The sequence below is a fragment of the Falco naumanni genome, chromosome 2, assembly GCF_017639655.2.
Source record: "Falco naumanni isolate bFalNau1 chromosome 2, bFalNau1.pat, whole genome shotgun sequence".
Lineage (NCBI taxonomy): Eukaryota > Metazoa > Chordata > Aves > Falconiformes > Falconidae > Falco > Falco naumanni.
In genome coordinates, this window is record NC_054055.1 from 58,052,480 (window position 1) to 58,066,941 (window position 14,462).

The following is a 14,462-nucleotide window of genomic DNA, read 5'->3' on the forward strand; positions in this document are numbered from 1 at the left end:
AGTTCACTAACTGATGCTGGTATTATTAGAAAATACCACTTCAGGACCTGTGTTTCCCCCCTTGAATATTTGTAGGTCAGGTTTCTGTTTGCACAGATGTTTGCAGAGCAGCTTTTATTAGTTGAAGCAGCTGTACTCGTTCTGAAGCAGTAACGTTCATGCCAGAAGTTCCTGTCTGGCCTCTCTATCTGTCCATGCATTTACTTTGTGGTGACCAGAGAAGGTCAAATGGAAAATGGGTTAGACAGATCTGCAACCTGCTTATAGCTCCTACTTTTCTTCACTAAGAAGCAGAGATGTTTTAAATTCTGTCTTCTTCAGTCCCACACAGTAAATGCACACACATGCAGAGTCTTTAATCAACTAGAAGTGTGTTCTGGGGGGGAGCTCCAGCGTTGGGAAGACAAAGGAAAGGAGAAGAATAGGAAATATCTTAAGCAAACTAAAAATGTTTAGCCTTATTTATTTACAGTTTCCTTTGGCATAGTGTGCTTTCCACTCTTTTCCTGAGAGTTTAAAGCCCCAGTAGTTTCTTAGGATACTTGGAGAGCAAGAATTGTGTTGAACTGATTAGTTGAGAGAACTGATGAAACAGACCTGTTTTTGAATATTGAAAACCAGTGATTCAGATCTTGTCAGCATGATTTATATGCAATTAGCATGAATTGTGGCTATTTCTGGAACAGTTCTTCAACAGAGGAAAGGACATCTGACCTACAAATTCTGTCAAATACCATGTTTGTTTAACTAGTCTCATTTGTCATAATAAGGCATTAGACTGCTGTCAGAGGTGACTTTAGAATGAAATTTCAATTGCTGCAGTCTAGCTTCTAATGATGAAAAATTAACAATCCAAGTTTTTCCTGACCTTCCACATGCGGGAAGGAGTTGGGTGTCACTTACCTTTGATATGGACCACTGGAGATTGACCTCATTTACCAGCATGGTTGTTACCAACTGGAAAGGGCAGTGGGTGTGAAGGAAAGAGGTTCTCTGTGCAGGCATATATAAAGTGAGGGAAGCCAAAGTCCTCTTTAGTCTTCCAATAACACTTCTCTCTCTCAACAATGTAGTTTCTTAAGGCAGCTTCTGTACATTTTAGCACATCTCTTTCCTCTTCATTTAGGGGATCAGTCCTCTTCTCCATACCAAATAAGAGAGACACTAAATATATGAGGGAACTTGAATCTTCTGGAACAATTTTTAATATATACACCTTTCTTTTCTTAGATGCTGTCAGGCACAAGTGGTAGAACAGTCCTTTTTGTCAGAAACCCAGGTGCATATTGGTGCCTCCTACTTGATGCTAATGGTTTTGGGGTTTTAGATTATAAGTGGCTGATACACAGTATTGACATCAGGAGATTCCAAAGATTAGACTGATGTGTAAGTTTTCTCAAATGTGTGGGTAGCAGCAGACTCTGGTTTGTCAAGCTATATTAGGAAAAATTGTTGCCCGTGCTGTCAGCTTCTAGAAAAGAAGGAAATTTAAATCCTAGGAAATTAACAAAATCTTTCTTCTTGTATTTCAGTTATTTCTATAGTTGCTGAAACATGCCTAGACAAGGGCACATATCTTATTTACTTATTTATAAGGCAAATAATTCTTGTGCAACATGTGGATCCTGAGCAAAGGCATCTTCTGCATTCCTCTCTGTGGTTAGGCTGTGTGGTGCCTTTGATATTTTAAAATACAGATTTTCTACTTAAAAATCGAAGGCATCATATGAATAAAAAGCCTAGCTTGGGTGACATGTAGCAGTTCTTTAGAGCATCTAGTCTTCTGTTCTAATTCTGTGGTCTATAAAGAGCGTGTAGAATAAGCTTATTTTATGTTGTTTGTTATTAAAAGCAGTGAGCACTTTCTTTTAAATGCTATGAGATCTGGAAAGCCTGTGTGTCTGGCTAAACTGTGTATTCACAGGCATGTTTTTCATGAGTGTAAATAATGGCGGTGTTATTACAGTAAAGGGGGTAAAGACCTTAGGATCATAAATCTGCATGACATGATGGTAAATACTTAGTTTGCTCTAGAATGATAAGAGTTTTAAGATGTGATTTCTATTGATTTTTTTTTGTAAAGCTGTGGCCCCTGAGAATCATAAAAATCCACAGTTCCTGCTGATAAAAATTAGCTCTAAAGACAGTAATGATACAGCTGTCACTGATTGAACATGGAAGGCTGAAGGAAAATGAATGCTTTCTGATTCAAGAGCTTTCAAGCTTGTTAAAATTAGATTAGATACTTTCTTTAAAATGCTGCAAATCCTGTTTTTAGAAGAAAAGGGTTTTGCCTTTGGTGGTTTACAGCAAGATCAGAGGTAGGTCTTTCTGTTTAGTTCAGTGAATGCTGGAGCTCATGCCTGTTGCTTTTCCACGAGGCAGTTAAAAACCTTTGATTAGCTGAATCCTTATTTTTCCCTTTCCTGCTAAAAAACTCACCTGGACCCACTAACAAAAGTTCATAAGCTTGGCAGTGTTTCACTTATCCAGCCCTTTCCTGATTTCTGTGTGTACACATGCATAGATTTTTTTAAATAAATCTCAATAGTCAAAATTAATTTTTAAAATTGAAAATGCTGGGGACTTCATTCTCATTTTTGTCATTTGTTTAATACCGTTTAATGAGAAACATTTTTTGTTTCATTGTATGCACTGTTTTGTCAGCATGTACCTCTCTGGGAGAAAAAGCCTTTTCAACGTTCTGTCTATCCTCAAAGCATGGTGTATCTTCTGTTCCTTGCATTGTTTGGAAGCACTGTCTCAATGTCCTTTTACTGCAGAAATACCTATTTGTATTGGGAGTACCTAATTCCTCTTGTTACAGTGATCCTGTCTCATAGAGCGCTCCTCAGAACTGGCAAAGCCCCCACCAGGTCGTGAGTCTCAGGTTGAGAAACTATCGTGTTGAGGAGATAAGGAGTGGAGGGAGGGGGGAAGGAGGTCTGCTTTCCAGGGCCTGTGGGCTCCATTGAGCACAACTGGACTGCCCTTCATTCCCTAATGAAGGCTGCACCCAGCGATGGTCAAGTCTGTCTGCCGTAGCTCATCAGCAGGATCACTGCAGGCTTGGGGAGATGTCTTGTTGAAATGGACAGTATCTGTGGCATAAGCTTACATGGGGGCTGAACCTTTGCAGTTCTGTTGTAGCACCGCGTGGTGTTGGTCTGAAGACAAACAAAAGCAAGCTAACCCTAACCCTGGATACAGCAGGAAATCCTCCTATCAGTTGCTCTGTTTCTGTGTGGAGAGATAAAGGACTGATGCCCAGTGACCTTTTATTCTTCCCGGGCTGTAATGTTCACTCTTTGTTCTTAAGATGCGAGTGTACCCTGATGTAGGCCAACAGCAGTTACTGTCTGATTTCACACTCACCGCTGTCTAATACTGCAGTATACCAATAAAGCATGGACCTCTACCAGCTGGAGACATTGCTGGCTACTAAACCAACACCAAGCTTGATGAGACTATAAGCATGTCAAGCCATTTAACTGTGTATGCATGGAATTAGTTTCTTTTTTCTTTTTTTTTTTTATTATTTTTAGTTTTACCTGTACTGAAGGCTTTTACTCATTCTAACTGGTATTTTGCTGTAAAACTGTCACTGGTTTAATTGTTCTGTCCATTTGCTGGCTGATGCTTTGTCCTAAATATGAGGAAATTGGTTCATTGAGAAGGTGCACCGTTCTCCCAGATCCTTGCCACTCCTGCCATGGGTATGCATTTTGAAGCTGTGAAGTCCGAGTGAACCTTTCTCCCTGTCATGTGCCTCTTCAAGCCAGGCAGTTACTGGTTATGTGTGATATGGGATCCCTTCCTGAGTTGTTTTTAATTCCTATTCCTCCTCAAATTGTTTGGTACTTTATTCAGGGACGTTTGTACGCAAATTTATGGCTGATTTCTAACTACTTTTCAAAATCTTTAACAAACTGTATCCAGCACTCCAGCTTGCTTTATTTAATGGGGAAGAGATGTGCAGCTTGATGAACTGGTCTCCCTCAAGCTTTCGTGGAAGTCGGTGGGGTTTTGTTCTTGCATTGAGGGAGAGCAGAACAGCATGTCCATCCCATAACTCTGTTAGTTCAGCAGCATGGCTGTGCCTGGTTCACAGCTGAGGAGAGAAGGGATGGACACCCTTATTAAACCTCCAGTCTAAGGTACTTTAGTCGTTGGTGAAATGCGTCTGAGAACTCCTGCTGCTTCATCTGGTGCTATCTGTCGCCATGTCATTTTGTACTATGCATCTTTCTCTGACCAAAACTTTCAGGTAGAAGTTAGAGGTATGCAACCACTGTGACCATGGAAAAATTAAGACCTAACTGTGTGGCCACAGCAGTGGCAGCTCTGCCAGATACTCTCTTACTAAAGAGCCTTTGTAAGTGGTATGTTCAGTAATGCAGAGGACAAAGGGGCAACAACTTGGGTTTCATCTACCAGACTGGAGTTTAGAAAACACTAATGGGCCATTAAAGCAGGGTAACTGGTATCTGCCCCCTGACTGCAGAGCAGGCTGTGGAACAGGCCTAAGAGACAATAAGCCCTGCAGCATTCCAGGTATTGAGAAAGGTACTTTTCTGGCTCTTAACATGTTTTAATTTCTAATAATAAACCTATACAACTTGAGAACATTCTAACCCTTAACAATTGAGTTATGAGCACTGTAGCTGTACACGAGGTTTTCCAGCAGAATTTCCGTCACCTTCAGTAATGGTTGATGTCTCCACTCAGTTTCCGTAATTGAGTCATTCTCACTTCTTGACACTCCTCAGAGGAGGAACATACCCAGAAGCATCTTAACACTGCTGTACTCTTCTTGCTGTCAAAACACAGTGTGTAGGGATGAGAACTGTTTCTTTTGAAGCAGATGCAGAACACTAAATGGCCTGAGTTTGTTATTCAGCAGTTTCAGGAGAAAAGGAATAGAGGAGGAGTATCCTCAGGGTACATTGAGGCCCATTTGTCTTCCTCACAAAGAGGGGAGCCCTCCCATGTTAGGTTAGTCTCTAACCAGGGCTTTCAGACAGTGATGCCATCTATGCAGCGACAAAGAAAGAGGCAGCAGGCAGTTCAGCTCACCTATGACTTGATTTGACCTCTGGGAGAGACTTTCTTCTTCAGCTGAAAAGTACGGATTTGAACTGTTTTTCTTCCCCGGTACTAGCCATGTTCTAAAGCGGTGTAGCTCAGCCAGCCCAAGGCTCTGTGGGCTCCAGCCTCAGCATCAGTCCCTCTGCGCGTGACGGGAGCCTAGAGTAGAGCAGGTGCTGCCAGTGGGATGGACCACGGCTGGCCACCCACAGCTTGCCAGCACTCCCATGCATTCCCAGCCCAAACCGCAGCAGGCAACTGTGATGTGTGTTTTGACAGAGGTATGGCTATTAATCAGTTTTAGCCACTGGCTTCATTTTACTTATCATGTGGAACATGTATGTGGATGGGGAGTGATTTGAGACGCGTGTACAGCTACGACGATTAACCCATGGTTTCATGTTCTGTGGCTGTATAAATGCCTCTGTCATTTTGTAGATTGTTTTTGAGTTAGATTTCAATCGAGGTTTATTTTTTCTGTCACCTTCCCTACTGCAGTACCTTTTCTCAATGTCTGGAGAATAAACTAGTTCAGTGAAACTAAGAACCACAGCAGGTATTTTGGTATCGATGGGCTAATCTGGCATACTGTGGTAAAGTGCATTCTCATTATTTGCCACTGTCACCAACCAGTGTTTGTTTCTCTTCGTAAACCCAAGTTCAGAAAGGACTTGAAGCACATGCTTAATTCCTGCCCATCCACCAAGGATATAATTTTAATATGTGCTTAAGCAATCCTTAGATAAACGTGCTTTTGTACTTGTCTCTTGGTTTACGTATATATAGCTGGCTCAATTATATTTGAAAGATGGCCCAAGTCTGAATCTAAATAAAAATCCTTTGGAGTACAAGCAAAGACACTTCCACGTTACCAGCTGCAAACCTTCTAGGCCTCCAATGTTCTGTGCAGTACCACTTGATAGCTGGCACTGACATGCTAATAATAGCCTGTCAATCAGTGAATCCTTTAGGGTAAAATGTGAGGAATTTCAGTACCTTGTAAATAAGAATTGGTCTTCTCCCTTCTGCCTCTGTTTATATTCTGCAGTATGTAGTTGATGATTAAGTCCTGTATGAATACACTGTCCTGTGGCAGAAGGTCAGGTGAAACACAAAGAAAAGACCGTTTGGTTAATGCAGGTTATTTGTTCCTCACCTCAATGAAAAGAGAAAGTCACTTTGCAGCGTTGCTGTGACCCATCAGCACGACACATGTCCTGATTGATTGGCAGTGGGGGAGAGAAGACCTTCCATTTTCATTTTTTTCATGACATACTGACTTTTTCACAGAAGAATGAGTTTGTTTTCCACCTTTACCAGGACAGCATCCAATGTGTTGATCTTTATGGCTGCGTTGGTTGTAATTAGGCCCCAGAACATGCTAATGTAACAGCATTTTGAGACCTTTTTGTCATATAGCCACTGTCTTGTACCTAGCTTCAATTTTCACTGGTTCAGCATATTGGATGGAGTCTAGCTGAGCTGTTGCTTGTAGGTGGATTTGGTCACTGTTTGTGACACTGATGTAGCCTGGATTTGGTCACTGCTTGTGTCCACGTTGATACCAAAAAGGAGGATGTAGCATTTCAACTTGTGGCAGAGTACCTTTGAGAATTTCAGTGATGTATTGATGTGCAAGTCTTTAATCAATGGGCTGTATACTCAATGCTGTGAGCCACCAGGCACCTTTTTTGGTGATACTTTCCATAATACTTTTCCTAAGTCGTGTCTTCCAAGTGTAGGTTAGGAAGTCTTTTTAATTCGTTGTCTATTTGGTACTTTATAGTTTGAAACACTTGAGTTGTACTGATAAAACTAACTTCTGTACATCAGAAGTTAGACCTTGGATTATAAATAGGTAGGTAGATATGTCAATATATCTCTACCATTCTATCACAGATAGGTGCTATTTAACTTCTAGACTGTAATGCCTGTGAACTTCTCACAGAGGTGCAAATCATTTATTCGCTGTCGTACGACAGGCATAGTGCCAGAATTTCTTTGTTTCCACGTTTGAGGTGATACCACTTTTCTTATGTCTTTTGTAATGTAGTTACGTACTTTTAACCTTATAACCTTGCTATTAATCTGTTTCACTATTTCTCAATGATGAATTCCATTTCTTTTGAAAACACTGTATACAGTTGTGTGCTAGTGTCAATAAAATTGACATTTGTGTAACAAGCTGCGGCATTTTCTCAAATTTCACTGAACATTGATTTAGTGTGAAACTGTTGGTAAATCCTTCCTTGGTAGCTGTAACAATACAGACCTTTATTTCAGACAAATACTGCTTTGAATTTGATTTATAATAGGCTACATAACTGTCATGATTACGTAAACTGATAACTGTATTGTTTTTTTCCTTCTCTTGTCAAAGAATGACATACAAACATGAACTGGTTTGGAATTGGAAAACATTCATATTCTAGTAATAAATCTTGAGTTCTTCCAGAAAATAAATAGGTTTTACTACTGGCTTAATTGAATTTATTGGTGCATTTGTTTACTGGAGTATCTCAGCTGTGTTGTAGCAACAGGAACGCTTACCTATCATAATCTAGGGAGGTCATAAACATGGTAGTAAAATGTATTTGACGTTAATTATATATGGCAATGTATGTATTTTACATTTAATCCTAGACAGCCTGTTAGCTGTGGTAATCAAGAGCTCATCACGTTTTTTGGTTGGATTTTAATGTATGATGCCAAAACGGTACAGACTGTAAATGTTCTTCCACGTGACAGATCCATCTCCTAAAACAGGTTTAGATTTTTAGAGGTTTGGAGGAGGGAATAGCTGGGAGAACACTGGGCATTTTTGGCAGACTCTTTCCTTTGTGCAGAGAGTAGTCTGGCTGCCTCCCAGAAGACAAAATGCTAATTTCAGTAATATTTATTTAATGTAGTGTATGTGAATTCATGGAAGTGTAATTAATTGTCTCATTCTTTTAACATTTTAATCCAAAATTAAACGGGGCTTTATATCTGTGATAATCTAAAGTTGTTATGCTTTGTGCATTAAAAGTATTGCTTTTCTTATGTAAATGTAATGCTAGCATTTCCATCCCAAAACAATCAGAGGAGCATGGAAAGACCTACAAGGTATAATATACATACTTGTGTTGTGTGTAGAAATTGGGGAACTAGTAGTTTTCTTCCTTCATGTTAGATCTGACTGGTCTTAGCAGCAACACTGCTGTAGAGAGTCATAGTTTCTTTTTCTTTAGACTTCCACTAGATGAATTTGTTCTAACTTGTGTCCTGTAGCTCCCTATGAAGTCTTTGAAATTCTATTTTGCTAGAAAGCATGGCACTCGTAGGGTAACCCACTTATTGTTGTATTTATTCTCTTTCATAGAGTGGATTATAATGGTGAAAAAAATTATATTAATTTGATGTAGCAGTAAACATTGCAGCTCAGTCATGTATGCCTTGATCCCTTCCCTACAGAGACTCTCATTTTAGCCAGTGCATCAGCTAAAGGAACGCTCCAGTCCCTTGGCTTATGCAAGTGGATGCAGTTCCTCTGGCTCCAAGTCCATTTGGACTAGTTTGAGGACCCTGATGGCTGCTTCTTGTAGTGTAATTTCACATGCTGCAACTTAAGGTTGTAACTCCTTTTGGTACTTTCTAGAGAGAATCCGTCCTAACTGATTTCTCTTTTACCATTTTTTAGCAGGTTCTCTGACTGGCAGCCCTCACCTTTCAGAGCTTTCCATCAATTCCCAAGGAGGACCATCAGTGGCAAATATGTCTTTATCTCCAAACTTGAGCCCTGATGCCAAGCAGTCATCTCCCTTGATCAGCCCTTTGCTGAATGACCCATCGTGCATCAGGACTGATGATGAGGAAGAGGTCAAAAGAAAGGTAAGGCAGAGGCAGTTGGCCTTTGCTCTCTTCTCCGTGTTGTGCTGTGACTACTGCTGTTTGTCAAAGCGGCTAATATCTAGACCCCCGTAGATCCACACAGATAACTTGAGTTGGGTCACTTGGTATCTGCTGTCCTCAGCCACACAGCATGTCCAAGAGCATCCCTGTGCTCCTGAGGCCAAACTCACGGTTTGGAGCTGATCAGGCCAGAACCACAGAACTGAGGGCTGTAACTGAGGGCTCCATGCCCTGGATTCATTCCCCTTAACAGAGGTTCAGAAGTTAGGGGCCCCAGCTCCTCTTTCAGCAGTGGGGAAAAGATAGGTAGCTTTGTGTCCCTAAGGTTAATGTGGGATAAATCTGGGCTGCAAACTTAAAAGTTTTTTTGGACAGGGTCTCCTATAAATCTAGCTTGGTTCTAAGGAGTGCAGTTGGGTAAGTTTGTTGTAACAGAAGGAAAAGGAAGAGCATTGAGTGTGTTCAGGAGTGTCCAGCACAGACTCTCCAGTCTGCTGGGAGCACCACTGGGAGCATTTGGTTGTGGGAGCACAAAGTGCTGTCTTCAAGCCACAGCCTGCAGCGTTCAGCTGGGAGTGTTTGGCTCAGCCCCATCATTGCAGCAGAGCCATAAGGGAACATCACATCCAAAAGTGCCTTTTGAAGATAAAGGGATTGTGTCTGAGCCAGGGTGTTCTAGGTGCCTGCTGGCTTGTCCCTCCTGTGCTGCAGGGCAAGAGGGGGTTGCCTTTGTCCTTCTGTCACCTACTTTTTCCCCTGAGCTTGGAGCATCTCAGGAGGAAGGAGGTAGGAACTCAGATGGCTTTGCTGGGAAGTGGGAGCATGTGTAAGGAAGATCCCTTTTCCCAGTGTGCGCAGTTAGCAAGATATCTGAGAAAAAGAAAAGCCAGGAATCAGTTAATAAACTCAGGATTCCCTGGTGTCAGTCCAAGTTGCAGCAGCCAGTGACTGCTGTGTATGCCAGCGGGTGATGGTTCCTGCGGGGTTGTCTACTGACTAGGAAATGCCCGCGCAGTCTCCCCTTGCATCCCTTTCTAGTGCATCCTCTGCATCATTGATCTTCAGGGAGGAAATATAGAAGCAAAAGATCTATGGATGTTTTGCTCTTCCTTTTTGCTTCCTGGGCAACACAGAGCAAGATCAATTGGGATCTTTTGGCTGTTCAGAATTAAGAGGTCAAAACCACTTTTGCCTCTTGGATGACACAGGAGGATTTGGGTTGGTTTTTTCCTGAAATTTGAAAACTGTAGCTTACCCTAAAATCATTCTGTTGTCCCACTGTTAGGTTGCCTACCTGCTCTGGAAAAATCTTACAGATTTGATTTTTTAAAGAATATTTTTACTGTGGATTCTTACCCTGGTGATGAAACTTAAAACAATCAAATACTAATTTTTGTCATTTTGTCATTTTTGTCAATTGTCAAATTTGATTCAAATGGTTATCTAGCCTGGAAAGGATTTCTTTGTGAACTTCAGAATATGTCCTGCTCCAGATGTGTAGAATAAGCTGAAAGGAACATCAGCACCCCAAAGCTGTAGAAATCACCATGGCTGAAAAGTGTCTCTCAGGAACCATTGAAAGTGCTTGTTCTCCTGTGTTTACAAGGAAGGATTGTTTTCAGGGCTTCAGGGCTTAGAAACATTCAAGCATGAGTCACAGTAACCACAAGCAAAGGTCACTAGTTTGTAATTCTCCTGGTGATTGTTGTCTGCAGTTTTTTCCTATAGAAAGCAGTTCCATAAAAGCAGATGAAAACTTAATATGTTTGCAATTTACAGAGATTCCCAACTGAGAAAGCTTACTTCATTGCTAAAGAAGTAGCGACCACAGAACGAACGTACCTGAAGGACCTTGAAGTCATCACATCGGTATGTTTACTTCAGCATTACTCATGAAACATGTGAAGCTCTAGTCAGCAGTAGTATTTCATCTGCTCCATTTAACATCTTCGCTGTTCCATGCTTCTTTTATATTCTGTACTGTAGGTATTCTCTGCAGTGCCCAGGAGTATGGCTCTAGGGAGGAAATCACACAAAAAGCAGAAAGTAGAGATTTGCACTGTGGTTAGTAACACATGCTACGTAACTGTATCAGGTTGAGGAACTTGGGACACAGTTCAGTTATTTTTTTTCATGCTCTCATACTTTGTGGTTGTAATTACTAAAAATGCCTGTGGGTTCTCAATGACCTCTTAAAACTGAAGTAGCTCCCTAGGGGGACATATAAATGTTTTCTCCTGGATTAAATGCCCTCCATTTAACATGAAATATTGTGCAGTACCTATTTGAATTATTCTGATTTTTCAGTAAGTGAAACTGTCTGTTCATTACTCTGTAGCATCAGATCAGAGTGTGATTGTAGAACCACCAAGGCAGATATGTACCTTCTTTGCACACACACCAACATTTGTTTAACTTCCAAGAGTAATGTGCACAAGGTCTGGCCTTAAATAACACTTGTCTGTAAAAGAGCACTGGATCCAAAACCCCTCATAGTATTTCAGCAGGGCCTCCAGCTCCAGGCTTTCCAGGTCTTTAATCACCCGGTGTGTGAAGCTCTGTGAGGTGCGTTGCCCCCTCCTGTGTTGATGTTGTGGTAAGGAGGATGTGCTACATGGAAGAGTCTGTTGGTGCCAGGTGGGAACCAGGGAGAGACGCCTTCTCCCCAGCTTCTCAGCTATTCCAGGAGTCCATGTGGCAGATGCAGCTGATCTAACACCAACTTAAACGTAGCTGCTGTAGGCTGGGATAGCATGGTTGTTCCAGGCAGCAAGGTAGCTGTGGCTCCACTGCCTACTTACCTTGGCTTTCTGGGAAGCCAGGCCAACAAGGGAAGAGGCCAGATTCTGTTGGACGGTGGTCATTGCTGCAGTCTCAACAGTAAATATGGTGCTTTCATCTTCTATTTCACTCAGTGGCTGCAGAAAAAGAAAGTTTAGCTCTTTAGAGCTAAACTCCATTTTTCACCCTAGTCGTTATTCTTTTGGTAGGCAAATTCGAACTTGGTGTGCCACCAAAAGGTGTACAACTGGCTTTAAGCTAATCATCAGGCCCATCAGGAGGCCACTAAGAGTGAACGAGTAGCCAGTGTCATTGGAAAAGGTAGAAGGAACAAGTGTTACACATTAATTTTGAGACTTGGTTGGTGTGCAGTTCTTCAGTCTTAGCTGTGGTCAGTGCAGAGAGAAAGCAGGGGAGAGGGAGGGGGCTCTTTTTATCGCAGGTCTGGGTCAGCTCCAGCTGATGCAGCTCCAGTCAGGGCTGCTGTAACAGTCTCCTGTGGTCCCAGTAACCTTCTAGGTTTCCTGCTAGGAAGTTGGAAGTTCCATAGGTAGTTGGCACCCCGCAGTGCAGTGAGGACAGAGTAACATTATCATGTTACATACACAGATAATAATCTGTGCCACCTTGGCAAGCCCCCTAGTCCTATGGCTTTACATCACCCATAGGTCTATTAGCCTGAAATAAAGAGAATATGGAGCAAAACTGAGCAGGAGCCTGTTGCAGTCTTAGCAGCGTTTGGCACTGACCCTCCTCTATTTTCTGCTACTAGTGCCTTGTCTTGGAAGTGCCATCCCTCTACTTGTTTAGTTCGCAAACTGCATGATGTTCTCTGTCTGCACACAGCAGCGTGGTCTTGAGTGCTTACTGTACCAGCTCCTGTCAAAGGAATTTCAAGCAGAACTTGGCAAAAGAAAGTGCAGAGCATGTACTATTTTTTTTTACTGGAATGTCTGCAAGTATTGCAATACTCTTTCTCTTGCACCTACAGCATCTGTAAATTCAGTTTGTATTGACAAACCAGTTTGGGCTTGAAAAGAATTTTCAAGATTTGATCAGTAATGGCAAAGGGGAAGGGAGTTTCTTTTTTAATTATGCAGGGCCTGACTGCTGATAAGAGCCCCAGTTCAGCATGTAGGAGTGTCAGGGGTAGCCTGGGTGGTATTCCTAGTGCCAGCTAAATAAGGTCCTTACTGGTTAGGTGTATAAAAACAGCAAATGATCATACCTGCTGCATTCTATCTACCCCACGATAATTTTGCTTCTTTTTTCTTTGTAGTGGTTTCAGAGTGCAGTGAGTAAAGAGGATTGCATGCCCGAAACACTGAAAAATCTCATTTTCTCCAACTTCGAACCTTTGCACAAATTTCATACTGGTTTTCTCAAGGAAATTGAGCAGAGACTTGCTCTGTGGTAAGATTGTTTGTTATTTAGCTGTGTTATTTCATACTGTTTAGCATCTTTGCATTCCCTTTTTGTAACTCTGTGATCTACTGTCATGGTTTGTTTGTGAAAGTCACAGGTGTTGGTCATTAACAGGCTGGGTATATTGAATCATGCTTTGTGTTTGCTCGACAAACCTGTTTGGGTATCTCAGTCAGGTACAGATGTATGCAAATGAGATCATAATTCTGAATCAAGCTTTCTCTTGCCAAGTGTCAGTGTTTCTATATGGCAGCTCTTCTGAAAAACGTGTTGCAAGCAAGACTTATCAGTAATAAAGAGGGAGCGGTGAAGGACCAAGTCCTGTTGCTGTCAAATAGGTGTAGGCTGCAGTGGGGTTCAGAGTCCAGCTTCCCATTCCGCAGCACCACAGCTTTGGCAGTCTCAGGGTCTACAGTGCACTCTACAAATTGACAGTGTCGGAAGAGGACACTGGGCTTAAAAATTATCTATCCTTAGCATAATAGTGACAGTAGAACATGGCATTTTTATGAAATAGCTATCAAGTGAGTAATTCTTCCCTGGCAGGACTCGTAACACAGTTCATTTGACCACTGATGTCTGAGCAAAGGCAGCACGCAGAAGCCCTCTCCTTGGTCTCATTAGACCTGTCTGGACTGGATTATCTCACTCTGTGTAGGCATTTTTTGTTAGTTTATCTTTAGTGCTGGGAGCCTAGCTTTTTCTTCTCAGTTAGGAAAGTGACAATGAAAAATCACGTGAAAGCAGAGCAGGAAGACTTGATGAGTGCTAATCAGTTTAATGCCTCTTTAACTAATTAATCAAAACAAAAGCAAAACACAGTCTTGGAGTGTGTGACTTTAGCTCTTGTGATGATGAGCAAGGTCGTTGAACAAGAGCACAACCTGTTGCCGAGGAGTGCTATCCAAACGCACCCTGCTCGGTTCCAGAATTAGTGGGTATTTTTTGTGAGGAGGAGAATGTGATGCTGCCTCTTGAGTCCTGGGTGAGTTGCCATCCTCGCACAGGACTCTGTGGCTGACACTTGACATAAGGTTACTCCTAAGGCACGTGCTGCACAGCAACTTTGCCCGTATCTCCTTTTTTTTTTTTTTTTTGGCATTGGGCTGCCACTGTTTTAATCTAGTCAGGATTCTTACTGGTGTTAATTACTTTTCAGTAAGGAATGTTTATTGCAGGTACTCCAGGGAAGCCCTTTCAAATGTTATGAAATAGTGTTGTTTCTCCAGTCATGGTGTAGAATTAACAGTAGTTGGGGTTAAGGGTGCATGGTGGGA

The 14,462-nt window shown here is 41.8% G+C and overlaps 1 protein-coding gene across 8 annotated transcripts in view; it reads left to right on the forward strand.

The window, feature by feature from the left end:
• Window positions 1-14,462, forward strand: part of FARP1 (FERM, ARH/RhoGEF and pleckstrin domain protein 1) — a 213,970-nt gene that overhangs the window by 172,255 nt on the left and 27,253 nt on the right. For 7 of the 8 annotated variants that reach the window (XM_040584421.1, XM_040584424.1, XM_040584420.1 and 4 more), the window contains 3 exons: window positions 8,768-8,958; window positions 10,759-10,848; window positions 13,040-13,173. In XM_040584421.1, coding sequence (XP_040440355.1) covers window positions 8,768-8,958; window positions 10,759-10,848; window positions 13,040-13,173 — 415 coding nt within the window. The remainder of the gene's footprint in view (window positions 1-8,767; window positions 8,959-10,758; window positions 10,849-13,039; window positions 13,174-14,462) is intronic. The other variant, XM_040584418.1, reaches the window with a different exon arrangement.